The sequence below is a fragment of the Tachyglossus aculeatus genome, chromosome 15, assembly GCF_015852505.1.
Source record: "Tachyglossus aculeatus isolate mTacAcu1 chromosome 15, mTacAcu1.pri, whole genome shotgun sequence".
Taxonomy (NCBI): domain Eukaryota; kingdom Metazoa; phylum Chordata; class Mammalia; order Monotremata; family Tachyglossidae; genus Tachyglossus; species Tachyglossus aculeatus.
In genome coordinates, this window is record NC_052080.1 from 26,585,744 (window position 1) to 26,613,737 (window position 27,994).

General features: G+C 54.3%; 1 protein-coding gene across 1 annotated transcript; it reads right to left on the reverse strand.

Moving 5' to 3' along the window:
• Nucleotides 1-16,527: 16,527 nt before the first annotated feature.
• WFIKKN2 (WAP, follistatin/kazal, immunoglobulin, kunitz and netrin domain containing 2) lies at nucleotides 16,528-19,447 on the reverse strand. Its single transcript, XM_038757420.1, has 2 exons — nucleotides 19,289-19,447; nucleotides 16,528-18,081 (listed from the first exon to the last, which is right to left on the reverse strand). Exons 1-2 carry the CDS (start codon nucleotides 19,445-19,447, stop codon nucleotides 16,528-16,530), a joined length of 1,713 nt encoding a protein of 570 aa, XP_038613348.1.
• Nucleotides 19,448-27,994: the final 8,547 nt, after the last annotated feature.

Genomic DNA, 27,994 nt, shown 5'->3' on the forward strand with positions numbered 1-27,994 from the left:
TGTTGAATTGTGAATTGTTTTCCCCCCGCCCATTCGGCCTTTGGCTAAGGAGAAGGGCTAGGCCCTCGGCCTGCGACTGTGTTTTGTTTTGGCAGGGGGAGGATTTGGTGATCTAATAGGTCCGTCCCCTCCCCGGACCTACCGTGGTGGCTATTTATACCGCAGCGGCCTCTGAATGCCAAGTAGATCAGTCACTGTTTAACGCCCGGGTATCCGCCGGGGGACGGACGGAATGCGACCGGGCAGATTCCAGGGCCCGGCCGGGCCGGGAGCGAGTCAAGTGGTGATGCAGGCTGAAGGTGGTTTTGTGGCCCACTTTACGATCGGGTCAGAGCTGGAGGCGGGAGCCCCGGGCTGCTCCCAAACCGGGCCGTCTCCCCCGGGAGGGATCGGAAGGCAATTTTTGTCCTCTGCTGAGATGTCTTACCTCATCACGGAGCACTGAATCAAAGAATAATGATAATAATTAGTAGTAGTAGTATGGTATCTGTTAAGCGCTTACCATATGCCAGGAACTACTAAGTGCCGGAGTAGATACCAGATGATCAGGTTGGACACAGTCCCTGTCCCCTCTGGGGCTCACGGTCTTAATCCCCATTTTACAGATGAGGTAACTGAGGCGCAGAGAAATGAAGTGACTCACCCAAGGTGACAGAGCAGACGAGTGGCGGAGCTGGGCTTAGAACCCAGGTCTTTCTGATTCCCAGGCCCGTGCTCTATCCACTAGGTCACGCCGCTTCTTTAATAATAATTATGGTATTTGTTTACGTGCCAGGCACTGTACTAAGCGCTGGGGTGGAAACAAACAAATTGGGTTGGACACAGTCCCTGTCCCAAGTGGGGCTCACAGTGGTGATCCGCGTTTTACACGTGAGGAAACGGAGGCACCGAGAAGTGAAGTGGCTTGCCCAAGGTCACGCAGCAGACAAGCGGCGGAGCCGAGTTTAGACCCCGGGTCCTTCTGAATCCCAGGCCCGTGCTCTCTCCACTAGGCCAAGCTGCCGTGTTCCAATCTCTAAATAACAATAATAACAATGATGGCATTTATTAAGCGCTTACTTTGTGCAAAGCGCTGTTCTAAGCGCTGGGGGGATACAAGGTGATGAGGTTGTCCCACAGGGGGCTTACAGTCTTAATCCCCATTTTACAGATGAGGGAACTGAGGCCCAGAGAAGTTAAATGACTTGCCCAAAGTCACACAGCTGACAAGTGGTGGAGTTGGGATTTGAACCCATGACTTCTGACTCCAAAGCCCGGGCTCTTTTCCCCTGAGCCATGCTGCTTCTCACTTTAGGCCGAGGTGTCTCTGCCGCTCCCCTGGGGACTCTTAAAGGGTCACTAGGCCGCGGGTCAGCGGATTTCACCTTCCCCATCCCAGAGGCCGCGGTCATTTTGAACCAACTCAAGGAGGCTGTATATATGTATATATACCTGTATATGTACCTGTATATATGTATATATGTTTGTACATATTTATTACTCTATTTTATTTGTACATATCTAATCTATTTTATTTTGTTAGTATGTTTGGTTTTGTTCTCTGTCTTCCCCTTTTAGACTGTGAGCCCACTGTTGGGTAGGGACTGTCTCTATATGTTGCCAACTTGGACTTCCCAAGCGCTTAGTACAGTGCTCTGCCCACAGTAAGCGCTCAATAAATACGATTGATGGTGGTGATGAGGCGGTACCTCTGGAAGAGAAAAATGTGTTTTCTGGCCACGGTTGGGTCCTTGAGACGCCATCATCGCCTTTGGTCACGGCACCCCAAACGCAGCCCTTTCCCTTCCAAACGGAAAATAGCAGAGGCATCGTGCGGCCGACGTCTAGCCCCGCTGGGCTGGAACGCGGGCTTTTGTCAGAAGCAGGCTGACAGCTAGGAGGGCAAGATCAGATAAGGGGCAGAGCCGGTTTGCCGAGGAAAAGCAGGCCTTATTAAAACCCACTCATGCGGGCGGGCTGGGCCCAAATACAGCCGATTATTGTTCTACCCGAGGACGCGTCCCTGTTGGGCTCACAGCCGGTGGGGCGGGGGGGTGGAGTTGAGATCCGCCCACGTCGTTCACGGTTTATGTCACGTCTGAAGTCAGTCAGTCATTTATTGAGCACTTAGCGCAGAGCACTGTACTAAGCACTTGGGAGAGCACAGTACAACAGTAGACACATTCCCTGCCCACAACGAGCTCAAGTGAATACCTAGGCCAAAGGCGTTGGGGGGTCCGGTCCCAGATCCCTGGCCAGCGTGTTTTAGCCAATTTGGAGATGGGCAGCCCGAGACCCCTTTGAAACGGGAGTAGATTCTGATTGGAAGTCGGTCGTTTAACCATCCGGGAATTGAAGGAAAGCATCTGTACACCGGTCCCTGAAGCTTGTCGTGGGAGAAAGGCCTGAGGTTGGTTTGACCCTAGCTTATCCCCAGGGATGAGTTGTTTCTGAGCAGATTCTAGCTCCGTCCCGGACCCCTGAAATAAACTCCATTCAGTCAGTGGCACCGTGGGCAGGGAACGTGTCTGCTTATTCTTGTGTTGTACTCTCCCAAGCACTTAGTACAGAGTTTTGTACACAGAAGGAGCAAGAGCCGGAAAGATCTGGGTTCTAATCCTGACTCTGCCACTCGTCTTCTGCATGACCTTGGGCGAGCCGCTTCGCATCTCTGGGCCCCAGTGACCTCATCTGTAAAATGAGGATTAAAACTACGGGCCCCACGTGGGACAGGGGCGGTGTCCAACCCAATTCGCTTGTATCTGCCCCAGGGCTTAGAACAGTGCTTGACACATAGTAAGCGATTAACGAATGCCATTGGAAAAAAAAAATTAAGTGCTCAATAAATATGAATGAATGAATGAATGGGTGCCTTCCCTTTGCAGAATAGTGGCGTTAGGGCTTGGGAGAGTAAAGAGTATACGATCCCTGCCCACAAGGAGCTGACCATCTAATCGGAGGAGATGGAGGCTTCAGTTGGCAGGCAAGGGGGGGGTTCCGTCCAGGCTTTGTGATTTGCTCAGTTTCTCGAGGTTAACTGAGCTAACGGCCGTGCTTAGGCAATGCATTTTGGCAAAGTCGGTCGGTCAGCGAATCTTGTTTATTGAGCGCTTACTGTGTGCAGAGCAGTGTACCAAGCATTTGGGAGACTACAATATAACAATATAATATATTGTTTTAGCCTTAACAAGATGGTATCTCTTGGTCAGACAAGTTCCGAAGGTCACGGCTTGAGCCCAAGGCAACCGTCTGCTTGGGACCTTGTAGGGTTTGCAGGGTTTTCAAGGCTGGTATTTCTCCAAATCCATTCCTGAGCCATCCTAGTCAATCCAACAGTAGTACCGACAGCACGCCTACTATGGCCTAAGCACTGTGCTTATTTGTCACCAAAGGCTGGAGTTCAAGAGGCAGTTGTGAAGGCGGGCGTAGTTGGTTCTCCAGTGGTTTTCCACCGACATCTCAAGGGAGACGTGGGTGTTAATTCCTCTTTTGACACAGGCAAGTAGCTGGACAGTGAACTTAAGGTTCAAGCAGGAACTGAGGGGGATCAAATGAGCTTCCCCAAGTAACGTTGCAGCCCCAGGATCCCGGAGCTTTTGAGAAAGGCACGGGTGAAGCTTGTGCTTTTCTGAAAGTAAACGCTATGTTTGAAGGCTGCACCAAGATGAAGCCATACTACGACGGAAGCGGTCGGCACGCCCCGTATTTTGGAGTCCTCGGTCTATTTGCCTCTCTCCAATTTTCACAGGTAGACCGGGAAGCCTCATTTTCAAAACGGCCCAGGAGAGATCTCACCGGTTCCATGATTCCCACTATGTTTTCCTTGAATTTTTCGGCCTCCTCTGGACTTTTTAGGAACCGGGCGGTACGTTCGACGGACCAAAGGCAAAATCCTCCTGAAATAATGAATCCTTGTCCATCAGTTTCGTTCATCGTGAAGTCGGCGATGCAGTTGGGAAGCCAGCTGGGCTCTGTGCAGGTCACAAATCCGTCATTTTTCCCGCTTTTCCTATCGATCAATCATTGGTACTTGTTGAAAGCCTACTGTGTGCAGAGGAAGTGCTTGGGAGAGTACAATGTAACAGAGTTGGTGGCATATTCCCTGCTTACCACAGGCTTACAGTCTCCCTGTGTCCCTCTCTAGAGAGGAGAAATTGGCCTTCCTAAATGATGATATACAGATCTAATAATGGTGACAGCATTTCTCAATCCCCTCACTACGTGCCAAGTGTTAGAGTAGCTTTAAGGTTATGTCATCCCCATTTTACCTAGGAGGAAACTGTGGCTCAGAGAGGTAAAGTGACTTACCCAAGGTCACACAACAGACCAGCTCCAGAGCCAGGATTGGGGTATCTGTTAAGTGTTTACTATGTGTGGAGCACTGTGCTAAGCATTAGGGCAGATGCAACATAAACAGGTCAGACCTGGTCTCCTGGGACTCTCGGTCTAAGGGGGAGACTAGAAGTGCTGTCTCTGGACGGACAGTCCCACGCTCTTTCCCTGGGCCTTTCTGCCTTCCACCATCACCGCGTCTATAGGACGTGGGCCTTGGTCAATTCTGGTTGTTTTCACCTGGGAGGAAATCTGAAAAGCAGATTTCATTATTCATAGCTGAACAACTTGCTGTCAGTCGGCTGTATGGGCTCCCACAGGGGATAATAATAAAAATAATAATAATAATAATGGTATTTGTTAAGCGCTTACTATGTGCAAAGCACTGTTCTGAGTGCTGGGGAGGTTACAAGGTGATCAGGTTGTCCCACGGGGGACTCACAGTTTTAATCCCCATTTTACAGCTAACTGAGGCACAGAGAAGTCAAGTGACTTGCCCGAAGTCACACAGCTGACAGTTGGCGGAGCCGGAATTGGAACCCATGACCTCTGACTCCAAAGCCTCTTTCCACTGAGCCACGCTGCTTCTCGATTTGATTTGATGAAGTCAAATCTCCCCTCCCTCCCGTCCTCCCCGAGCAATGTCCCCCTAGTCTGTCCTATTCGCATCTGACGCCTAAATGCCTTGGTGTTTGGATCCCGGCTTGGGAGCAGATGAAGTAAACAGACATTTCAGCAGTCTTTTTCCTACCATCAGCAAGTGGGTTTAAATTGAGTGTACAGTGTCAGTGGCATTCTTCTCGAGGGGGCGGGGAGAGAGTTCCCCGGGGGTGGCAGGTAGGGAGTTTGTTAAATTGGCTTACCATAATGCTGTGGAGAGAGCTGGAGTGATTGTGGAGCGCCTGTTTAAAAATAAACTACTCAAGAGGAAGCCTGTTTCATCAGGGTCTTGTAGCCTTTACTGAAGGTGCAAGGGAGGTGGAGAGGCCCGATCCAGAAGGGAAAAATATTAAGGGCTTGGAAGGAAAGACACATTCCTCACAGCGTTATGAGTCCTTTACCTCACGGGCGAAATATGATCAGTGTGCAGAATGGAGAACAGGTGTAAAATATTTTTAGAAAAAAACCACAGCATTCAGAGTCGGCTCTGTTCCCTCCAGTCTGTGCCCTCCTGAGGGACTTTAAAAATAATTAGGCCAAAATTGGGCAGCGGCCCAAGGGGACGGGCCTTTGACTTGGTTTTTGGACACCGAAAGAGCTGGACAAACGGGGTCAGTTAGAGCTGCGATATAAAGACCGCCCTGTGCCGTCGTGGCTATATTTGATCGCGGTTGTCAGCATACCCTCTCGCAGTTCTCGGCGGCTGTTTCCCTTCCTCCCCAAGCCCCGAGGGGTGGCCCTGGTCTCTCTAGGCTGCAGAGAGCAGGATGGGGAGGCAGGGGATCTTTCCAGGCTGCAGCGGTGGAGGGACATGCCCTCTCACGCTTGGAATAATGTCTCCTCTCTTGTGTGCGTGTGTGTTTGGCTGGAGACCAGCAGGCCTGTCGTCGGAACCCAAAGCTGAATTCACACTTCCCGGATCACGCTGCCCTTCCTGTTTTGGGACTAAATGCATGTGCTGCTTTCGGGCTCTGCCTGTGCTGGGCAACAACTGCGAGTAGGGACCCGGATTTTTCTGGCTGTGATGGGCCCAGGCTCCCACGGTTAGTTCCCCTGGCTATAGCTTCCCCACTCTGCCTGAGATAATAATAATAATAATAACTATGGTATTTGTTAAACACTTACTGCGTACCAGGCTTTGTACTAAACGTTGGGGTGGATACAAGCTGATCGGGTTGGACACGGGCCCTGTCCCACATGGGGCTCACAGCCTCAATCCCCATTTTACAGATGAGGCAACAGAGGCACGGAGAAGAGAAGTGACTTGCTGGTGGTCATGCAGCAGACACGTAGCGAAGTCAGGATTAGAACCCATGACCTTCTGATTCCCGGGCCCATGTCTGTGATGAGAAAATAATAATAATAATGATGATGGTGTTTGGTAAGTGCTTACTATGTGCGAAGCACTGTTCTAAGATCGGGGGGGGGGGGGGCATGCAAGGTGATCAGGTTGTCCCACGAGGGGCTCAGAGTCTTAATCCCCATTTTACAGATGAGGTAACTGAGGCCCAGACCTCCAGCTATATAGAACTGAGATCTCCATCCTGGCAGGACAGGACTGTGACACGAGTTTCCCTGACTCTCCCGCTAGTGTTGACCCTTCCAGCTTCTGTTCTCGGGGAAACCCTGATGTCTGAGCGAACCCCACAGAGGTGTCGACCCGTGGGGGTGAGTTAATAATAAATAATAATAATTATGATGGTATTGGTTAAGCCTTTTCCACGTCCCACACGGGGCTCACAGTCTTAATCCCCGTTTTATAAATGAGATAACTGAGGCCGAGTGAAGTGTCTTGCCCACGGTCACACAGCAGACACGTGGCGGGACTGGGACTAGAACCCAGGTCCTTCTGGCCATGCTGCTACCCAGGGGTCTTGTCCTTCTGGGCTAGTGGTAGCCAGGTTCTCCGGGTGTGACATTGGCGTGACGTTTAAGGTGAGGCAGGCCCTTCAGGGACCCCACAGAGCCATGAGGGCCAACGACGGGAGTCCCCTCGGCCCCTGGAAGACACCGTGTCGCCGGTCCGCGATGGTGAGCATGAGCCTTGGCCTGAGCCTCGGGCCCCTTCTTATCCCTTCCTAGAAGCGGGGTTATTTCCCCTCTGACTCCTGAAAATCACAAATAGATCCTGTTCTTTTCCCCACCCTGCGGCTCTCTTCGTCGCTCAATAATGATAGTTGTGGTATATGTGAAGTATTTACTGTGTACCGAGCACTGTTCTAAGCTCTAGGATAGCTGATTAGGTTGGACTCAGCCCCCGTCATTCACTCAATCGTATTTATTAAGCACTTATTGTGGGCAGAGCACTGTACTAAGCACTTGGGAAAGTATAATACAACAATTCATTCATTCAGTCGTATTTATTGAGCGCTCACTGTGTGCACAGCACTGTAAACAATGACAATGACAGAGAAGCAGCGTGGCTCAGTGAAAAGAGGCCGGGCTTTGGAGTCAGAGGTCATGGGTTCAAATCCCGGCTCCGCTAATTGTCAGCTGTGTGACTTTGGGCAAGTTACTTCTCTGGGCCTCAGTTGCCTCATCTGTAAAATGGGGATTAAGACTGTGAGCCCCCCCGTGAGACAACCTCATCACCTTGTAACCTCCCCAGCGCTTAGAACAGTGCTTTGCACATAGTAAGCCCTCAATAAATGCCATTAACAAACAAACAATCCCTGCCCACAATGAGCTCACATGGGGCTCACAGTCTTCTGCCCCATTTTACACCTGAGGTAACTGAGATAGAGAGAAGTTCAGTGACTTGCCCAAGGTCATAGAGCAGATAGGTGGCAGAACCAGGACTAGAATCCATGCCCTCTAACTCCCAGGCCTGTTTGAGGTCAGTGGTCTGGCTTAGGCTCCAGGGGCCCGGATGTCTGCGGGCCTGAAGAGGCCAGGCCAGAAATCAGGCAGCGGGGGGAATTCTCTGCAGGGGTTCCAGGTCAATCAATCACATTTATTGAGCGCTTACTGTGTGCAGAGCACTGTACTAAGCGCTTGGGAAGTACAAGATGGCAACATATAGAGACAGTCCCTACCCAACGGTGGGCTCACAGTCTAAAATGTTCCCTGGTTGTTGGGGAGGTCCAGGGAGCTGGGCTTCTGCCTCCCCCCTACCACAATCCACCTCTCGGTGCTCCCTAGGCCAGCTCGGAGACTGGGGGAGGAGCGGGATGGGAGAAGCGGCAGCTCAGACAGGAATCCAGTTCCCTAAATGTCCTTTGCCCCCACCTCCCACCCTCTTTGCTCTGTAAACCGATTGGCTACAAGTGGGGTTGGGGGGCCCTGGAGCACACCCAGCTGCTGTCAATGACAAAGGGGCTTGCCCTTCTCCTCCTGCAGTGGTCCTCCCCCTGATCTGCCGAACATCCTGTACGGAGGATGCCTTTGGATTGTGGTCTTTGACCCAGAAGTGGGATGGGGGCTGAGTTTCTCCTGGGAAGGGAAGGGGCTCAGAGTCAAGGGCCAGACCCGATGGAGGAGACATCTTCCTTCATTCCCTGTCCCCTTCCCATCCCCGGAGTGCTTAGACACATACCTGTAATTTATTTATATTAATGTCTGTCTCCCTCTAGACTGTAAGCTTGTTGTGGGCAGGGAATGTGTCTGTTATATTGTTATATCGTATTCATTCATTCAATCGTATTTACTGAGCGCTTCCTGTGTGCAGAGCACTGTACTAAGCGCTTGGGAAGTACAAATCGGCAACATAGAGAGACGGTCCCTACCCAACAACGGGCTCACAGTGTAGAAGGGGGAGACAGACAACAAAACGTTGTATAGGGACCGTCTCTATATGTTGTGATTTGTACTTCCCAAGTGCTTCGTACAGTGCTCTACACACAGGAAGCGCTCAATTCATTCATTCAGTTGTATTTATTCTATTCTATCTGTTCTATTTATTTTATTTTGTTAGTGTGTTTGGTTTTGTTCTCTGTCTCCCCCTTTTAGACTGTGAGCCCACTGATGGGTAGGGACTGTCTCTATATGTTGCCAGCTTGTACTTCCCAAGCGCTTAGTACAGTGCTCTGCACACAGTAAGCGCTCAATAAATACGATTGATTGATTGATTGATTGATATACAGACGGTCCCTACCCAGCAATGGGCTCAATAAATACGTTTGAGTGAATGAATGAATTTAATATAGTGCTCCGCACAGAGTGAGCGCTCAATAAATATGATTGATTGACTGGTAATAATAATGATGGCATTTGTCAAGCGCTTACTATGTGCAAAGAACTGTTCTAAGTGCTGGGGAGGATGCAAGGTGATCAGCTTGTCCCACGTGGGGCTCACAGTCTTCATCCCCATTTTACAGAGGAGGTAACTGACTCCCTATGTTGCCAACTTGTACTTCCCAAGCGCTTAGTACAGTGCTCTGCACACAGTAAGCGCTCAATAAATACGATTGAATGAATGAGGCACAGAGGAGTTAAGTGACTTGCCCAAAGTCACACAGCTGACAAGTGGCAGAGCCAGAATTTGAACCCGTGACCTTCTGACTCCAAAGCCCGGGCTCTTTCCATTGAGCCACGCTGCTTCCCCTAAAGCCACCCTGCCCAGCTCGGGAAGGGAGAGGCCGGAGTGAGCTGGCTGGGGTTGAGCCCTTCCCTCCCCAGTACAGGGTCCAACATACTGGTCGGGGAGAGGGGATGGGGGGAGAGTTGGGGCCAAGGGGTCCAGACCAGTCCAGACCCCGGGAGGGAGCTGGGCGCTGAAGGCTTTGGCCTGTACCAAAGGCGTGCACGGTTGGAAGGGATGAGTCACTTTTTGGGAGTTGAAGCTGGCCGAGCTGGAAGTTTCATGGCCTAGTGGATAGAAGACTGGATCTGGGACTAAGAAGGACGTGGGTTCGAATCCCTGCTCCGCCAATTGTCTGCTGGGTGACCTTACTTCTCTGGGCTTGTTACTTCATCTGTAAAATAAGATTTAAGGCTGTGAGCCCCAGGTAGGACAGGGGCTTTGTCCAACCTGATTAGCTTGTATCTACCCCAGCGCTTTGTACAGTGCCTGGCTCCTAGTAAGTGATTAACCAATGCCGTAAAAAAATTAAGTGTGCAAAATAGCGCTCTCCCCCAACCGATCCCCAAACTTGCCCCACATCCATGATTTTTCTCTCTTGGTCCACCCCCTGCCCAATGGGCCCTGGGGAGAGGTGAAGGGGTCTGCTCCCCACTGTCCTCCCCCTCCTCAGAACCCCCCAATCTAGGATGTCTCCAAGTTTCCTCTATCTGCGAGAGCGAAGCTCCTTAAACGTGAGGCAGCAGGATTCGATCCCAGAGCCTTGGCCCCCAGGCTTCTCTGGCCATGGGGGATTTTCTTCAGCTGGAGGGAGCAAGTCCGGGCTTTGTAGGGGAATGTGGGGGCTGGGTTCTCAGAGAGGAGGCCTGGAGTTTGGGGGAGGGACACCACCACCTTCGCCCTGCCACCCTGCTGCTTCCACTGGGCATCCCGGGGCAATGGGTGGGGCAGGAGTGTGTGGGGGATGAGACTCATCACGTGTGTTTGTGTGTGTGTATGTGTGTGATCACAACTGAGCAGCTGGCCAGGGGTGGGGCTGCCCTGAAGAAAGACTGGAGGCTGTGAGGGTAAGGGGTGCAGGAAGTCAACCTCCAAAAGAAAAGGGCAGGAAGCCATCGCCCTGCTTGGAAGGAGATCCTTCAGCCTCCAACTTCCCTAGGCCAGCTGAAAAAGGCTGGGAAATCCTCTAGGACTCGAGAGCTCCCAAATTGGGTTTAGGGGCTGAGAGCTCTTCTCTCCAGCACCCTCCACACCCCTATTCTGGATCTTCCCCACCCCTTCACCTCCTGCGGGGCTTGGGTGGAAGCGTGTCAGGTCTGGGTTCCTACTGTGGCCTCAGCTTCTGACTCACCCCCAGGGAAGGGCGTCAGTGATCTTCCAGACCAGTCATTCGGGCCTCTCTCGCTGCCTTAGTTTTTCCACCTATGAAATGGGCTCAGTGGCACGCAGGGTTTCCTCCCACGCAAGACTGAGTCAGTGGAGGGTGACAAAGGCTGGGCCCAGCTTGCCTAGGACGATGTACCTGGGCCCCTCCCCGCCGCTCGGAGAATCGAGCCCCCCGTGGCCTCCCCGCGCCCGCACGGTGTCGGAGCTGGATTTGGATGCTGGAGGAGGCCGGGGCGGACACTGGAACAGCGGAGTCTACCGATTCTGCCGGACGGTAGGTACTCTCCCAAGTGCTAAGAGCAGCGTTGCACCCACTGTACGCACTCAATAGATGCCACTGATTGATCCCGGCGATTTCCATTTGGAGGCAGCGTGACTGGGGGGAGGGTGAAAATTTGGGGGCTTTGTAGAAAGGGGGATCCTGCCAGAGGGACCGGTCCTGGGGAGCATGAGGGTCCTGGATGCCAAATGGCGAGGTCGAGAGTACAGCCCATGGGCAAGAAGCAGAAATGGTGTGTGTCAGTCAGTCAGTTGTATTTATTGAGCACTTACGGTGTGCAGAGCACTGTACTAAGCGCTTGGGAGAGTATACTAGAACGATAAAGAGAACCGTTCCCTGCCCACAGCGAGCACCCTGGGTTGTTCGGGAGCCAAGCAGGTGCCATGGGGTTGGGCAGGTAGGCTTGTCCCCATGAAACTGGGCTGGGGGTGCCACTCCCACACATCCCAACCCCTTCTGTCTCAGGGCCAGTGCCAACAGCTATAGGTGAAGGTGTGGAGTGTGGCCTCCAGAAGCCGAGATAGTGGCTCAACCTTTCCTACAGAAGCCGAGTGGTCCAGAGACCTGATCTATCGCCCCCCACCCCCTTTTACTGCCTTTTTCTGGTGCTCCCTGCTCCCTTTTCCCGTTCCAAGGTGGGGCTGGCAGTTGGCTGGCTGGGATCCCAGAGACCAAGGGCATGAGATGCTATGCTGAGTGAATAATAATAATGGCATTTGTTAAGCGCTTACTATGTGCAAAGCACTGTTCTAAGCGCTGGGGAGGTTATGAGGTGATCAGGTTGTCCCACGTGGGGCTCCCAGTCTTCATCCCCATTTTCCAGATGAGGGAACTGAGGCCCAGAGAAGTGAAGTGACTTTCCCAAAGTCACACAGCTGCCAGTTGGCGGAGCTGGGATTTGAACGCATGACCTCTGACTCCGAGGCCCGGGCTCTTTCCACTGAGCCACGCTGCTTCTCTGAGTGAAGGCCTGGAGGGCTGCCTAGAGGTGGCACGTCGGGCAGGCCCACCTCTCGGAACTGGGCCCGTGGTCACTTCCTTTGAAAGTCCCCCGCTGGCCCTCCTCCCACCTCTTAATCCTCTGTGCCAAATGGGAGGGGTCATCCAGGGTGGCTCAGTGGAAAGAGCCCGGGCTTTGGAGTCAGAGGTCATGGGTTCAAATCCCAGCTCTGCCAACTGGCAGCTGTGTGACTTTGGGCAAGTCACTTCACTTCTCTGGGCCTCAGTTCCCTCATCTGGAAAATGGGGATTAAGACTGTGAGCCCCCTGTGGGACCACCTGATCACCTTGTAACCTCCCCAGCGCTTAGAACAGTGCTTTGCACATAATAAGCGTTTAATAAATACCATTATTTTTATTATTATTACTATTATTATTATTAGCCAGGAGGTAGCGCAGTGTTGGCCACCACTATCCCCTGCTGGCCTGCAGGCCCGGGCAATCAGCCAATCACCCCTGCTTCCATCTTCAGGGCCTGGGCATTGAGGCCTATTGAGGTCATCAATCAATGGTATTTACTGAGCGTTCACTGTGTGCAAAGCACCGTACCAAACACTCGGGAGAGCGCAGTATTCATTCATTCAGCCGTATTTATCAAGCGCTTACTGCGTTCCGAGCACTGTACTGAGCGCTTGGGAGAGTACAATACAATGATAAACAGTCCCAATCCCTGCTCACACTGAGCTTACAGTCCAGAGGGGGAGATAGACATTAAAAATAAATTACTGTTGCATACCTGAGTGCAGTGGGGCTGAGCGTGGAGTGACTATCAAGTGCTTTAAGGGCCAAGTGCATAGGCAGAACGGAAGGGAGAGGGAGTAGGGGAAATGAAGACTTAGTTGGGGAAGGCTTCTTGGAGGAGATGTGATTTTAATACGATTTTGAAGGTGGGGAGAGTGGGGGATTGTTGTATATGAAGGGGGAGGAGATGGGCAAGGGGTTGGCGGCGGGGAGGATGAGATTGAGGCACAATGAGTAGGTTGGCAGTAGAAGACCAAAGTGAGTGGGCTGGGTTGTAGGAGGGGCAAAGGTGACTGAGTGCTTTAAAGCCTGTGGTAAGGAGTTTCTGTTTGATGTGGAGGTGGATGGCCAACCATGGAGGTTATTGAGGAGTGGGGAATGGTGGACTGAACTGAACTGGACTGAACTGAAGTGACTCTCTTTTGAAAAACGATCCCAGGCATCAGGGTGAAGTATGACCCCGAAGTGGGGAGAGACAGGTGCCGGGGAGATCACCAAGGTGGTTGATGTAGTAATCAAGGAGGAGTATGATAGTTGCTTGGATCAGCATAGTAGGAATTGTGATGGAGCGGGATTATTTATATTAACGTCCATCTCCCTGTCTAGATTGTAAACTCATTGTGGGTAGGGAACCTGTCTACCAACTGTGTTGTATTGTACACTGCCAAATGCTGCTTGGAACAGTGCTCTGCTTACTGTATGTGCTCAGTAAACACCACTGATGATAAGGAGGAAAAGGCCGAGTTTAGAAATGCTAGGAAAGTCGTACAGGATTTGATGACAGATTGATTATGTGGGTTAAATGAGAGAGTTGAGTCAAGGGTAATCAATCAATCTGTGGTATTTATTGTGTGCTCAGTGTGCGCAGAACACTGTTTTAAGCACGTGAGAGAGTATCCTACAGAGTGGGTAATAATAATAAGAAAACACGTTCAAGTCACGTGCTTGTGAGACGGAGGGTAGGGGTGGTGTCTTGAGTGACGGAAATGACAGGGGGAGGGCACAGTTTGGGTGGTAATCCATCAATCTGTGGTATTTATTGTGTGCTTAATGTGTGCAGAACACTGTTTTAAGCACATGAGAGAGTATCCTACAGAGTGGGTAATAATAATAAAAAACACGTTCAAGTCACGTGCTTGTGAGACGGAGGGTAAGGGGTGGTGTCTTGAGTGACGGAAATGACAGGGGGAGGCCACAGTTTGGGTGGGAAGATGAGGAGTTCTGTTTGGGGCATGTTAAGTTTGAGGCAACCCCCTCCCTTCACTGATTTCCAGGCCCCAGCTATGACCACACCCATCCTCCATGGCCTCTCTGCTCCACCCTCCCTTCCCGGTTCCTTCTGCATTCCAGAGAACTGGTCCCACAACGACAGGGCATTCTGGTCTCAGCATCATCGGTCTCCGCGGGTCCATTCCTCTGGTCCGATATCATCATCATCCTCACATCGTCATCCATACCATTGCCGCCATCCTCGGTATTTATTGAGGATCTACCGTGGGTGGAGCACCGAACTGGGCTCTACTGGGAAAGCAGTGAGGCCTCGTGGAAAGAATCCGGGCTTGGGAGTCAGAGGACCTGGGTTCTAGTCCCGGCTCCGCCACTTGTCTGCTGTGGGACTTTGGGCAGGTCACTTCACTTCTCTGGGCCTCAGTTCCCTCATCTGTAAAATGGGGATTTGATACCTGTCCCCCGCCTCCTCCTTTTAAGACTGTGAGCCCCTTGCGGGATCTGATTATTTTATGTCTACCCCAGCGCTCAGCCTATAGTAAGAACTTAACAAAAACCACTCATTATTATTAGGGGTGTGGATCAGATCCCCTTCTAACCTTTCAGACTGACTTGCTCCACCTCAACTCTCCATCCTCCCCCTCTAGACTGTAAGTTTGTCGTGGGCAGGGAATGTGTCCGTTATCCTGTGTTGTATTTTCCCAAGCGCTTAGTACGGCGTTCTGCACACAGTAAGCGCTCGATAAGTACAATTGCCTGGTTAACTCAGAGAGCCCTTTGTCATGGATCTATTTCCCCTCTCTCAATCAATCAGTCACATTTATTGAGCACTTACCGTGTGCAGAGAGAGTACACTTGGGAGAGTACGACACAACAGAATTAGCAGACACTTTTCCTGCCCATAAGGAGCTTACACCCCAGCAGGTCAGGAAACAGCAGGGAAGCCTTCGGGAGCCCGCACGGAACTGGACACTGAGGAACCTTTAGTAGTCCTCTGCCTCCCACCATTTCATGCCCATTGCCATCCGTTCCCCCAGCTCCGCCAATTGTCAGCTGCGTGACTTTGGGCAAGTCACTTCACTTCTCTAGGCCTCAGTTCCCTCATCTGTAACATGGGGATTAAGACTGTGAGCCCGCCGTGGGACAACCTGATCACCTTGTAACCTCCCCAGCGCTTAGAACAGTGCTTGGCACATTGTAAGCGCTTAACAAATACCATTATTATCATTATTATCCCCCCATCTCCGAGTAGGGCTCTGTCCCTTTTCCAGGACCCCGTTGATTCTCGGGGTTCCTAGTGTGGGGGAGATGTCGGAGGGTTTTGTTCCTCTCAGAAAGAGGAAAATTCAGCCGCTGAAAGGAGGAGAGGGGGAGAGGGAATTGGCCCTTGGGTGGAATTAGGTAACGTGCTTGACTACCCAGAAGCTTTGCCCTCTCCCCGTCCGTTGGAGGAAACCGGATGGTGTGTGAAGTCTGGGGAGTTCACAGGTGTGTATGCGGATGTTCTTGTGTTCGGTGGGGCTGGGAGGGGAAGAGGTGGAAGGGTGGTAGCCCAGGCTGGAAAGACCATAAGGACCACTCGGGAGCTGACAGAACCATTCAGCAGCTGTGGTGACTTGAGATAAGATAGGTCTTGTTGGAAATTGGGCTGAGAGAGCTCACCACCAGCTGCAGGAAGGGTGAGAGGTGGGCAATGGGCCCCTCTTTGTGCCCCTGCTGGGGGCGAAGGGGGCCGTGCCACCGCCGGGTGTGTGGGAGGTGGATGGAGTTGGGGGCTTGGGGGTTGAGGGGAGGCCTTGGGGCAAGACAGCCAAGGGCGCAGGGTGTGTGGCGCTTCCCTTACTCGAGACCTACCCCACATGGGCCGGGCTTAAGCTGAAGAAACTGAAGACCCAAGGCTGCCCTCCCCAACCCCAGGGCTGGGGACACAGTGGTCGCTCGAGCCTACCCGGGCCGGCCTGAGGGCTGGACTCAGGCCGTGAGGCCAAGCCCGGGCGACTGGTGGTTGCTTGGCTTCAGCCGCGGCTTTGGGGCCGCGTTCTGCCAAATGCAGATGCCCCTGTCCTCCCAGCCCCCAACCTCCCCACCCCGCAGGCGGAGAGGGCCCCTGCCATCGTGCCTCCAGCTACTGCTACGGGCCCTAGCGCCGCCCTAGGCCTCGGCTCCCAGGCCGGAGGTAGGAGGGCACCCGCCTGCAGGAGAAGCCGACCTCCAGCTTGAGGTGGAAGGAGCCCGGGGGGATTCGGACCCCCAACTCCGGCCAGCCCAGTGCCGCCCAGTGTGACGGCACCCGACCGTCCATCTGAGGCTCCTGGTGGTATCCGGGTGGGGTGCTTCCGCTGGAGGTTGGAGGGCTGGGGCGGGCCGGGGGGCTGAGGTGAGCGGGGAGGGGAGGGGGGCGCGGCTAGTGCGTGCCGAGGACCTCCTTGAGCAGTTGGCACGTCTTCTTGTGCAGCAGGTCCTGCAGCTTGCGGACGCGTCGCGCGCTGGCGCTGCCCACGAAGCTGTCGGGCTGCAGCACGGCCATGCCCCCGTGCACGTCGCCCATGAGCAGCAGCTGCGCCTCGGCGGCCGCGGTCACGTTGGGGCAGGGGCAGGCGCGGTCGGCCTGCAGCAGGGTCACCTCCAGGGGCTCCCGGCCCAGGAAGCGCAGCCCCATCTTGTCGTCCTTGAGCACCTGGTCCACGGCCACCAGGGCCCGCCGGGCGCCCGGCTCGTCGGCCAGCTCGGTGACCCGGCCGAGCAGCACGAAGTCGCTGGTGCAGAAGCTGCTGACCAGCTTGGGGCGCGGGCGGCAGGCCTGGCAGCGCGGGCCCCGGGAGGACGGGCACACCTGCTCGCAGGCCTCGCGGCTCTCGAAGTTGTTGCCGTTGCCGCCGCAGCCGCCGTACACGAAGGTCCGGCATCGGCGGGCCCGGCCGCTGTAGGCCCAGCGTGGGGAGTAGGCCCGGCACGGGCCCTGCAGGGCCGGGAAGCCGCATACGTCCCCACCGGCGCAGGCCTGCACGCAGGCCTCGTAGCTGGCGAAGCGGCGGCGGTCGCAGGCGGCCGGGGCGGCGGGGAAGCAGTCGTGGGCGCCGGCGTCGTAGTGCCAGCCCGCCGGCAGCTCGGCCCCGCCGCAGTCCTGGTCGTCGGGCGCCCGCAGGCAGCCGTCCGCGGGGAGGCCGGCGCGGCGGGGGTCCAGCTCGGCGCCCGCCGGCTCCGCCCGCAGCACGGTCAGCGGGAAGTCCGCCCGCAGCTGCCCGCCTCCGTTGCGGGCCGTGCAGGTGTAGACGCCGGCGTCCTGCGGCTGGGCGTTGTAGATGACCAGCTGGGCGATGTTGGTGACCGCCACGTTGCCCCGCACGTGGTTGGGCCGCATGACCACGTTCTCCCACCCGGCCTGCTGCTTCTCCCACGTGATGTCCGGCTGGGGCCGCCCGGACACGTCGCACAGGAAGCTCACGGTCTCCCCGACCCGGACCGCCTGGAGGGTCGGGCGGCTCAGCAGGGTCGGGGCCAGCACTCCCGCCGCCCCGGCCTCGGCCGTCCCCCCGCCGGCCGGCGCGGTGGGCCGGGCGGGGGCCGTGGTGGGCCGGGCCGTGGGCTGGGGAGGGAAGGGGCCCGTGCTGGGGCTGAGGCTGGGCCAGGTCAGGTGGTAATGGCAGGTGACCACAGTCAGCGTGACGCCCCTGGCGCAGGCCTCGGCGTCCATGTAGCAGCGGTTGTAGTAGGTGAGGCCGTCCGAGGCGCAGGTGAAGCTGGGCTGGCGCTCGCAGCGGTCGCGGCAGCGGCACACGGGCTGCCCGTCCCAGATGTCGCACTCGGAGCCCTGCTGCGGGCACGTGAAGTCGTCGCACGTGGCCGCCTCCGGCCGCCCCACGGGGCCTCGCTTCCCCTGGACGTCCGGGTAGCGGGCGGCCACGCAGCTCTTGCTCCCGCACACGTTGGGGCAGCACTTCTCGTACGTCTCGCACTCCTGCAACGTCGGAGGGAGAAGTCAGTGGCGGGCGGGGGGTGAGCCAGGCGGGGGCAGTTGACGCCGGTAGGTCGAGCGCTCTAATGGGGGTCACCTGGGGGGCCCTTTGCGAGAGGGAGGGGCGGAGGTAGAATTTATTTATCCGCCGTCCTCCTCCTCCACTCTCCCGCCCCGCTTCTAATTCCTCAAAATCAGCGGTGGGCTCTCTCAGCCGCACGCCCCGGATTTACCTTGGTGTTTTCAGCTTAAACCCAGTGGGGGCCTGCGGGGCCCCCGGGACCGGCTCCAGAAAGCTCATAAACGAGGAAAAGCCGCCGAGAGGAGCCGCCCCCCTCCCCCTGGCCCCGGTCCCCGGCCAGTCCGGCAGACTCAGCCCCGGCCCCCTTGGACCTACAACGGTTTGGTCCCAGATGGGGAGCTGGGGGCGGGTCTCGCTGGGGTGCCGGTCCGGTCCAGGAAGGGTCGGGGGAGAAAAGTTTAGCGGCCGGGCGGGGGCCGGCGCTTCCCTGTGTCCAGCATGGCCCGATAGGGGAACAAAACTGATCACATGAAACCGCACCCCTGCCCCCTCACTGCCCCACATCAGGGTCCAGCACCACTCAGGGGCTCTAGGGGCCGGAGTCTGGCTCAAAGGTTCGGGCGTTTCCCTTCTAGGGCCCCAGTGATGGAAAAAGGAAGGAGGGCTGAGTTTGCCCGGCCTTGACCTCCCTCCCCAGGCCTCCAAGAGGACCTTTCCCAGGGGAGGGTGCCCCGGGGCCGGACCCTCCATCCATCCCCCTCACCGCCCCCGACCCCAGCTACAGGAGGGTGCAGGACCCTGGCTGCGACCCGCAGTGGAACCGAACCCCATCTTCCCCTTCCAGGAACCCCGGGTGGCTCTCGACGGGGAGTCCGGCCTGCCCTGCCCCTGAGGCCCACCCCGGAAACGGAGAAGCAGCGTGGCTTGGTGGAAAGAATCCGGGCTCGGGAGTTGGAGGGTGTGGGTTCTAATCCCAGCTCTGCCACTTCTCTGCTGCGTGACCCTGGGCAAGCCACTTAGCTTCTCTGTGCCTCAGTTACCTCCTCTGTAAAATGGGGATTAAGAAACGTGAGCCCCAAGTGGGACAACCTGATTACCTTGTATCTACCCCAGCGCTTAGAACCGTGCTCGGCACGTAGTAGGCGCTTAACGAATACCATTATTATTATTATTTTCCATCCCACCTACCCGATTGGCCACGCACTCTCTCTTGCAGGTGCTCTGCGCGTCCACCCACAGGTTGGGATTCACGTCGTTGGGGCAGATGCCCATGGGCGAGGAGCGGACGAGGGGCAGAGACTGGATCCGCCGCGGGGCCCACACCAGCAGGACTAGCAGCCCCAGCATCAGCCCAACAGCCTCCCTCGACCCCCAGCCCCGCAGCCCCCAGGGGCCCGGGGGAGCCATGGCTGAGACCCTCCCCCTGCCTCGGGAGGCGCGGGTCATGCACCTGACCCCAGACCCGTGAGGTCAACGGCCTTGCGGTCTGGAAAGCCTGTGCGGGAGAGCTTGGGGATGGGGAGGAGATGGGGAATCTGTGCCTGGGGGTCAGAGAAGGGGGTCTGTGGCCCCGGAGGGCTCAGGAGGTCAGGGGGAGTGGGGATCTCTGGGGTCCCGCGCTGTTCGGCCTTCACCCCCTAGAGAAAGGCGCCTCGGTGCCCGTCCAGGCCCTCGCCGCTCCGTCCTGGTGTTGGCCGCTGGTTTGGGGCCGGAGAAAAGCTGCAACAGTTTAAAAGGAGCCACGGGACACCTGCTTAACCCTTTGGGCTCCTAGCAGGATGGGGATGGGGGTGGGGTTCTCCGCGCCCGGACTCCCACCGCCCCCGACCCTGTCCGGCCCGGCCCCTGGGCCACTCGAGGCACGGCGAGGCCCGGAGACGCCCCCGATCTCTCATCGGGAAACAAATGACGTGGAAAGAACAGCTCAGCGGCCCGCGCCCCGGCCAGACCTCAGCCTCTACCTCGCTGTAAAATGATCCCCCCGCCCCGGCTTCCTGACCGGGGGGGCGGGGGGAGCGGCGAGGGACAGAGACGGGAGCGGAGAGAGAAAGAGACGCAGAGAGAGAGAGAGACATAGAAGCAGAGAAAGGGGGCCGGGGGGAGGCAAGAATGAGCTCTTGTTGGCCCATTTCTGGTGGAGTTTCAGAAAGTTTCGGGAAGAGTTAAGGAAAGAGCTGCCCCTCACGCTCAGGAAGGCCATCTCGGCCCCGGGCCCCCCCGGCGGACAGGGAGAGGGGAAATCACCAGCCCCCTGGTTCTGCAGAGACCGACCCCCAGGCCCCACCGCCCGGCAGCTTAGCCCACCAAATGGGGCGGAACAGAGCAGGCCTCTCACCCCAGCAAAAACCCACCCGTTCCTCCTGTCCCCACAGTAGCAGCTGCGGCCCCCATGGAGAAAGGAGAAACCTGCTCGCTTCCACCAGCTCCTTGGCTGGTTTGGCTCCGTGGGCTCTCTGGAACAGAGATAATGGGCCAGGGCGACGGCTAGTCGGGGAGGGACGAGGGACGTCCTGCCTCTGGCCTGAAACACTCTCCCTCCTCATATCCAGCGGGCAATGACTCTCCCCCGCTTCCTAGCCTTACTGAAGGCACACTTCCTCCAAGAGGCCTTCCCTAACTAACCCTCCTCTCCTCTTTTCCCCCTCCCTTCTGCGTCGCCCTGACTTCATCCCCCCTCCCAGCCCCACAACACTTATGTACATACCTGTAATTTATTTATTTATAGTTAATGACCATTTCCCCCTGCCTGTAGACTGAAAGCTCGTTATGGATAGGGTCTGTTATAGGTCTGTTTATTGTTATATTGTCCTCTGTCAAGCACTTCTTACAGTGCTCTGCACACAGAAAGTGCTCAATAAATGCCACTGACTGACCAACAAACAGCCCTGGAGTCCGGGACCAGAGCACCCCCCCTTGCCCCTCCGTAGGGAGGGGGCTATTATCCCTGCTGTCACCTCCAGCCCCCAAAGGTCAGATCCCAGGACAAACCCCATTTTTCCAGGGTTCCCAACCAGCTGCCCTGCCTGTCCTCACCTTCCTTCAGCCCCACAGTCATCAGCCAAAAGTCCCATTGGCGTGGTCAGTGGTGGGAGCCCTAAAACCGGTCAAGTCAACTCCTCCATACACCGCTCAGCCCCTTCCCCTGAGCAGAACTGCATTTAACGAAGGGCAAAGGTTAAAGAAGGGGCAGGGCTATTGCCTGCCAGCAGACCGAAGGTTGCTTGTGATCCTTCCCTGCTACTTGACACTGAGTCTGGCCTGTAATTGACACTGACAGAACTGCTCCAAGAGGTGGAAGTGGGGTAATAATAATAATAAGTGGCATTTGTTAAGCGCTTTCTATGTGCAAAGCACTGTTCTAAGCGCTGGGGAGGATACAGGGTGACCAGGTTGTCCCATGTGGGGCTCACAGTCTTAATCCCCATTTTACAGATGAGGTGACTGAGGCCCAGAGAACTTAAGTGACTTGCCCAAGATCACACAGGAGACATGTGGTGGAGTTGGGATTCGAACCCATGACCTCTGACTCCAAAGCCCGTGCCCTTTCCACTGAGCCACGCTGCTTCTCAAGGTACGGAGAAGGTCTTCCAGCCTTATGGTAAGTTGGACAGGTCGGCGACTCAATAGTCCTTCAGTTCGGTCTGGAACCTGATATCATTCATTCAGTCATCCAGTCGTATTTACTGAGCGCTTACTGTGTGCAGAGCACTGTACTAAGCGCTTGGGAAGTACAAGTTGGCAACATAATGTCTGGCAGTCTCTCCCAGAGGGTACACCGGGGGTCTTCTACTTTGGGTTTCCTAAGTCTTTATCTGTCCCTTTATCTTGCGGCAGACTGTCTCACAAGCCCCACCCTTGGCGTTCTCCTCGAGTTATCGCTTTCATTTAATCAATCAGTCAATCGATCGTATTTATTGAGCGCTTACCGTGTGCAGAGCACTGTACTAAGCGCTTGGGAAGTACAAGTTGGCAACATATAGAGACAGTCCCTACCCAACAGTGGGCTCACAGTCTAGAAGGGGGAGAACAGTCTAATTTAACCCAAATATTCAGTCTGTCACCAGAGCCTGTCGGTTCTGCCTTCACAATGTCGCTAAAATTTGTCCTTTCCTTTCCTTCCAAGCTGCTACTACACAGATCCAAGCACTTGTTTTATCCCGTCTTGATTACTGCATCCTCCTCCTCTCTGACCTCCCTGCCTCCTGCCACTCACCACTCCAAACCTCACTTCACCGGACGCCTGGATCGTTTTTCTGAAGAAACGTCCAGGCCAAGGCTCCCCACTCCTTAAGAAGCTCCAGTAGCTGCCCATCCACTGGTAACTGAGGTAACTGAGGCCCAGAGAAGTTAAGTGACTTGCCCAAAATCACACAGCTGACAGTTGGCGGAGCCGGGATTTGAACCCGTGACCTCTGACTGAAAGCACTTGATAGTCGCCCCATCTTCAGCCCCACAGCCCTTATGTACATCTCTGTAATTTATTTTAATGTCTTTCTCCCTCTCTAGACTGTTAGTGCTTTGTGGAAAGGGAACATGACTAAAACCGCTGTTGTATCGTACTCTCTGAAACTCTACCTATAGTAAGCACTCAATAAATATGATTGATTGATTGATTGCTAACAATAACAGTAACGATCATAATTATGATATTTGTTAAATGCTTACTATGTGACAACCACTGTAGTAACCACTGGATAGATACAAGTTAACCAGATTGGACACCATCCCTGGTCCACATGGGGCTCACAGCCTAAGGACGAGGGAGAACGGGAATCCCATTTTACCGATGAGGAAACTGAGACTCAGAAAGTTAAGTGGCTTGCCCAAGGTCACATAGAGAAGCAGCGTGACTTAGTGGAAAGAGCACGGGCTTGGGAGTCAGGGGTCGTGGGTTCTAATCCCAGCTTTGCCACTTATCAGCTGTGTGACTTTGGACAAGTCACTTAACTTCTCTGTGCCTCAGTTACCTCATCTGTAAAATGGGGATGAAGACTGTGAGCCCCACGTGGGACGACTTGATTACGTTCTATCTACCCCAGCACTTGAAACAGTGCTTGGCACATAGCAAGTGCTTAACAAATACCATCATTATTATTATGATGGTTATTAAGTGGCGAAGCCAGGATTAGAATGCAGGTCCTCTGATCCCCAGGCCTGTGCTCTTCATCATCATCATCATCATCAATCGTATTTATTGAGTGCTTACTATGTGCAGAGCACTGTACTAAGCGCTTGGGAAGTACAAATTGGCAACATCTAGAGACAGTCCCTACCCAACAGTGGGCTCACAGTCTAAAAGGGGGAGACAGAGAACAAAACCAAACATACTAACAAAATAAAATAAATAGAATAGATATGTACAAGTAAAATAAATAAATAGAGTAATAAATATGTACATACATATATACATATATACAGGTGCTGTGGGGGGAAGGAGGTAAGATGGGGGGATGGAGGGGGAGGACGAGGGGGAGAGGAAGGAAGGGGCTCAGTCTGCTCTTCCCACTAGGCTATGCCTCTTCCTAGTTAGGATTTGGACTTGAGGTTGAGATTGCGATCAGGGATGGGGTTTGAGTTGGGGAGGGTTTGGGTTTGGGTCAGGGTTTATCTTGGGCTTCCATTTGGGGTGAGGAGGTTTTGGGTTGGGGAGGTTTAGGTTGAGGAGGGTTTGGGTTTGAGGAGCGTTTGGATCGGTGAGGGTTTGATTTTGAGGATTTTGAGGTTGGGGGTCTGCGTCAGGGAGAGTTTGGATTTGAGGTTGGGTTTGGGGTGGGCTCGGGCAGGGTTTAGATTTGAGATTGGGGAGGGGGTGTTGGGTCGAAGTCGTGGGGTGGGTCGGTGTTGAAGGCTTAGGTTGCGGCTGTTTAGCCCCAGAACACCAGGGTCCCGGCTCCCCCGGCCCTTCCAGCCACAGAGTCGGGCAGAAATTCCAGGGCCAAGGCTTAGGGAGGGGGGACGGGTGCCCCTTAAGCTCGCCTCCCCCTTCTCCCAGGCCCAGGAGGGGCCGGTGGATGCTAATTCTAAGGAATCCAACCTCCCCCTTCCCCTTGCCCACCCCCAACTCAGCCTGAGGAGCAGCAGCTTGGTGCGGGGCGGGAAGGGGGTGGCCGCCGGCCCTGGCACTGATGGATGGGGCCCAAGCAGAGGGAGGAATGTGCCCGGAACGGCCCGCCTGAGCCCCTCGAGGGCAGAACAATGTGGCCGCTGCCCGGATCAGAGCTCAGTAGCTGGCTTCCGCGGGACAGGACCACCAAGGTCCTCCAGGCCCGGGCAGGCCCCACCTCCGGCCCCCCTCAGTGCCTGAATATTAGAGCTTTAATCCTTCGCGGAGAATGATCAGAATTACCGGCCCTTGGGGTGGGCCAATTTCGTCCCTCGCCGCTCCTCGCCTCTCCTCGCCTTCTCCTCCCCCATGCCCTGCCTGTTCACGCAGAGACCCTCTAGATTGTAAGTAGGCTTGGCGTGGTTCTGGGCAGTGTGTGCTATAATAATAATAATAATAATGGCATTTACTAAGCTCTTACTGTGGGCAAAGCACTGTTCTAAGCGCTGCGGAGGTTACAAGGTGATCAGGTTGTCCCACGTGGGGCTCACGGTCTTAATCCCCAATTTACAGATGAGGGAACTGAGGCACACAGAAGTGAAGTGACTGGCCCACAGTCACACAGCTAAGTGGCGGAGCAGGGATTTGAACCCATGACCTCTGACGCCAAAGCCCGGGCTCTTTCCACCGAGCCACGCTGCTTTTCCGCTATGCTATGATGATGTGTCGCCACGTCGCCAACTTGTACTTCCCAAGCGCTTAGTACAGTGCTCTGCACACAGTAAGCGCTCAACAAATATGATTGAATGAATGAACGTGTGCCCGGGTGCGTGCCCCTGATGTGTGTGTCTGGGTATGAGCGTGTATATTTGCTTGCATGTGGGGGTCTGTGTCCTGAAACACAGCAGTCACCACGCCCTGCCCACAGCGGGCGTTTAGTAAGTACCACTGATGGGTGAGGCTCGGTTTCCCGCCCAACCGAAGAGGAGGTGGGGTACAGTGGGAGAGCGAGCGGGTACTGGAGTAAAAATGGGGAGGGAATATCAACTGGGGAAAACGAGCAGCTTGAGAGAAGCCAAAGTGGCAGGGCGGCCCCGGCTCGCTGCCGCCGTGGGTGGGACCTCCCCGCCCACTGGGCATCACCACCTGGGCCTTGGCCGCGCTCTGGCTGCCACCCAGGTGGGGCACATCACACCTCCTTCCTCACCCCACACTCTCTGCCCTGCCTGAAAGGTACAAAGGCCAGGTGGTTTACCTTCCATTTCTGGCAGTGTTGCCTAGTGGAGGGAGCATGGGGCTGGGCCTCTAGTCCCTGTTCTGCCCCTGGCCTGCTTCGTCAGTCAGTCAGTTGTATTTATTCAATCAATCAATCAATCAATCGTATTTATTGAGCGCTTACTGTGTGCAGAGCTTGGGAAGTACAAGTTGGCAACATATAGAGACAGTCATCATCATCATCATCAATCGTGTTTATTGAGCGCTTACTATGTGCAGAGCACTGGACTAAGCGCTTGGGAAGTACAAATTGGCAACATATAGAGACAGTCCCTACCCAACTGTGGGCTCACAGTCTAAAAGGGGGGACAGAGAACAAAACCAAACATACTAACAAAATAAAATAAATAGAAGAGATATGTACAAGTAAAATAAATAAATAGAGTAATAAATATGTACAAGCATATATACATATATACAAGTGCTGTGGGGAAGGGAAGGAGGTAAGATGGGGGGGATGGAGAGGGGGACGAGGGGGAGAGGAAGGAAGGGGCTCACTCAGTTGTATTTATTCAATCAATCAATCAATCAGTCGTATTTATTGAGCGCTTACTGTGTGCAGAGATTGGGAAGTACAAGTTGGCAACATACAGAGACAGTCCCTACCCAACAGTGGGCTCACAGTCTAAACGTTATTGAATGTTTATCATGTGCAGAGCACTGTACTGAGCGCTTGGGAAAGTACAATAATACACAAGACGCGCCAGGCTTGGAGGTCCGACCGACCTCTGGAGGAGCCACGAGCTATCTCTGTGGCCACGGCCGCAAAGAAGTGTTGTTGTACCCTTCACCCCCGCCTCCCATTCGTAGGTAGAGCTCCAAGCGTGGGAGAGAAGCAGCGTGGCTCAGTGGAAAGAGCACAGGCTTTGGAGTCAGAGGTCGTGGGTTCGAATCCTCACTCCGCCAATTGTCAGCTGTGTGACTTGGGGCAAGTCACTTCACTTCTCTGGGCCTCAGTTACCTCATCTGTAAAATGGGGAGTAAGACGGTGAGCCCCCCCACCGTGGGACCACCTGATCACCTTGTAACCTCCCCAGCCTTAGAACAGTGCTGTGCACATAGTGAGCCCGCTGTTGGGTAGGGACCGTCTCTATATGTTGCCAACTTGTACGTCCCAAGCGCTTAGTACAGTGCTCTGCACACAGTAAGCGCTCAATAAATACGATTGAATGAATGAAGAGCACGGGCTTGGAAGTCAGAGGTTATGGGTTCGAATCCCCGCTCCGCCGCTTATCGGCTGCGTGACTTTAGGCAATTCATTTAACTTCCCTGGGCCTCAGTTACCTCACCTGTAAAATGGGGATGAAGACTGTGAGCCCCACGTGGGACAATCTGATTATCTTATATCTTACCAGTGCTTAGAACAGTGCTTGGCACATAGTAAGCGCCTAACAAATACCAGCATTATTATTAGCCAGCACTTAATAAATGTCATCGTTATTATTATTATTATTATTGTTAATAATAATAATAATGATGGTATTTGTTAGGCGCTTACTATGTGCCAAGCACTGTTCTAAGCGCTGGGGAGGTTACAAGGCGATCAGGTTGTCCCACAGGGGGCTCACAGTTTTAATCTCCATTTTGCAGATGAGGTAACTGAGGCCCAGAGAAGTTAAGTGACTTGCCCAAAGTCACACAGCTGACAGTTGGCGGAGCCGGGATTTGAACCCACGACCTCTGACTCCAAATCCCGAGCTCTTTCCACTGAGCCACGTTGCTTTATTATTATTGTTAAAGCGACCCCTCGGGGAGCCACGAGCAATCCCCGCCGCTGCCACACGGGGACGGTGTTGTACTCCTTTTTTTGGCATTTATTAAGCGCTTACTATGTGCCAAGCACTGTACTAAACTCTTCACTCTTACCTCCTTCCCTTCCCCACAGCACCTGTATATATGTATATATGGTTGTACATATTTATTACTCTATTTATTTATTTATTTATTTTACTTGTACATTTCTATCCTACTTATTTTATTTTGTTGGTATGTTTGGTTCTGTACTCTGTCTCCCCCTTTTAGACTGTGAGCCCACTGTTGGGTAGGGACTGTCTCTATGTGATGCCAATTTGTACTTCCCAAGCGCTTAGTACAGTGCTCTGCACATAGTAAGCACTCAATAAATACGATTGATTGATTGATTGATTCACTCCCCATTGGTTGGTCGAGGTCCAAGCGACCCCTCGGGGAGCCGGGAGCTATCCCCGACGTCGCCACACGGGGGCGGTGTTGCCCTCTAGACCCTCTTTCAGTCATTCAATCGTATTTATCGATCAATCAATCGTATTTATTGAGCGCTTACTGTGTGCAGAGCACTGTACTAAGCGCTTGGGAAGGACAATTCAGCCATAAAGAGAGACAATCCCTGCCCACAACGGGCTTACAGGTCCAACCGCCCTCTCGGGGAGCCGCGAGCTATCCCCGCCACCGCCACACGGGGGCGGTGTTGTTCTCTCAATCAATCAATCAATCAATCGTATTTATGGAGCGCTTACTATGTGCAGAGCACTGGACTAAGCGCTTGGGAAGTACAAATTGGCAACATCTAGAGACAGTCCCTACCCAACAGTGGGCTC

What these genes read in the sequence shown, in the direction of transcription:
- WFIKKN2 (XM_038757420.1), bottom strand. Translation starts at nt 19,447, where the DNA reads ATGCTGGGGCTGCTAGTCCTGCTGGTGTGGGCCCCGCGGCGGATCCAG. An exon ending in GAGAGTGCGTGGCCAATCGG is followed by an intron (nt 18,082 to 19,288) that starts GTAGGTGGGATG and finishes CCGACGTTGCAG; the next exon opens with GAGTGCGAGACGTACGAGAA.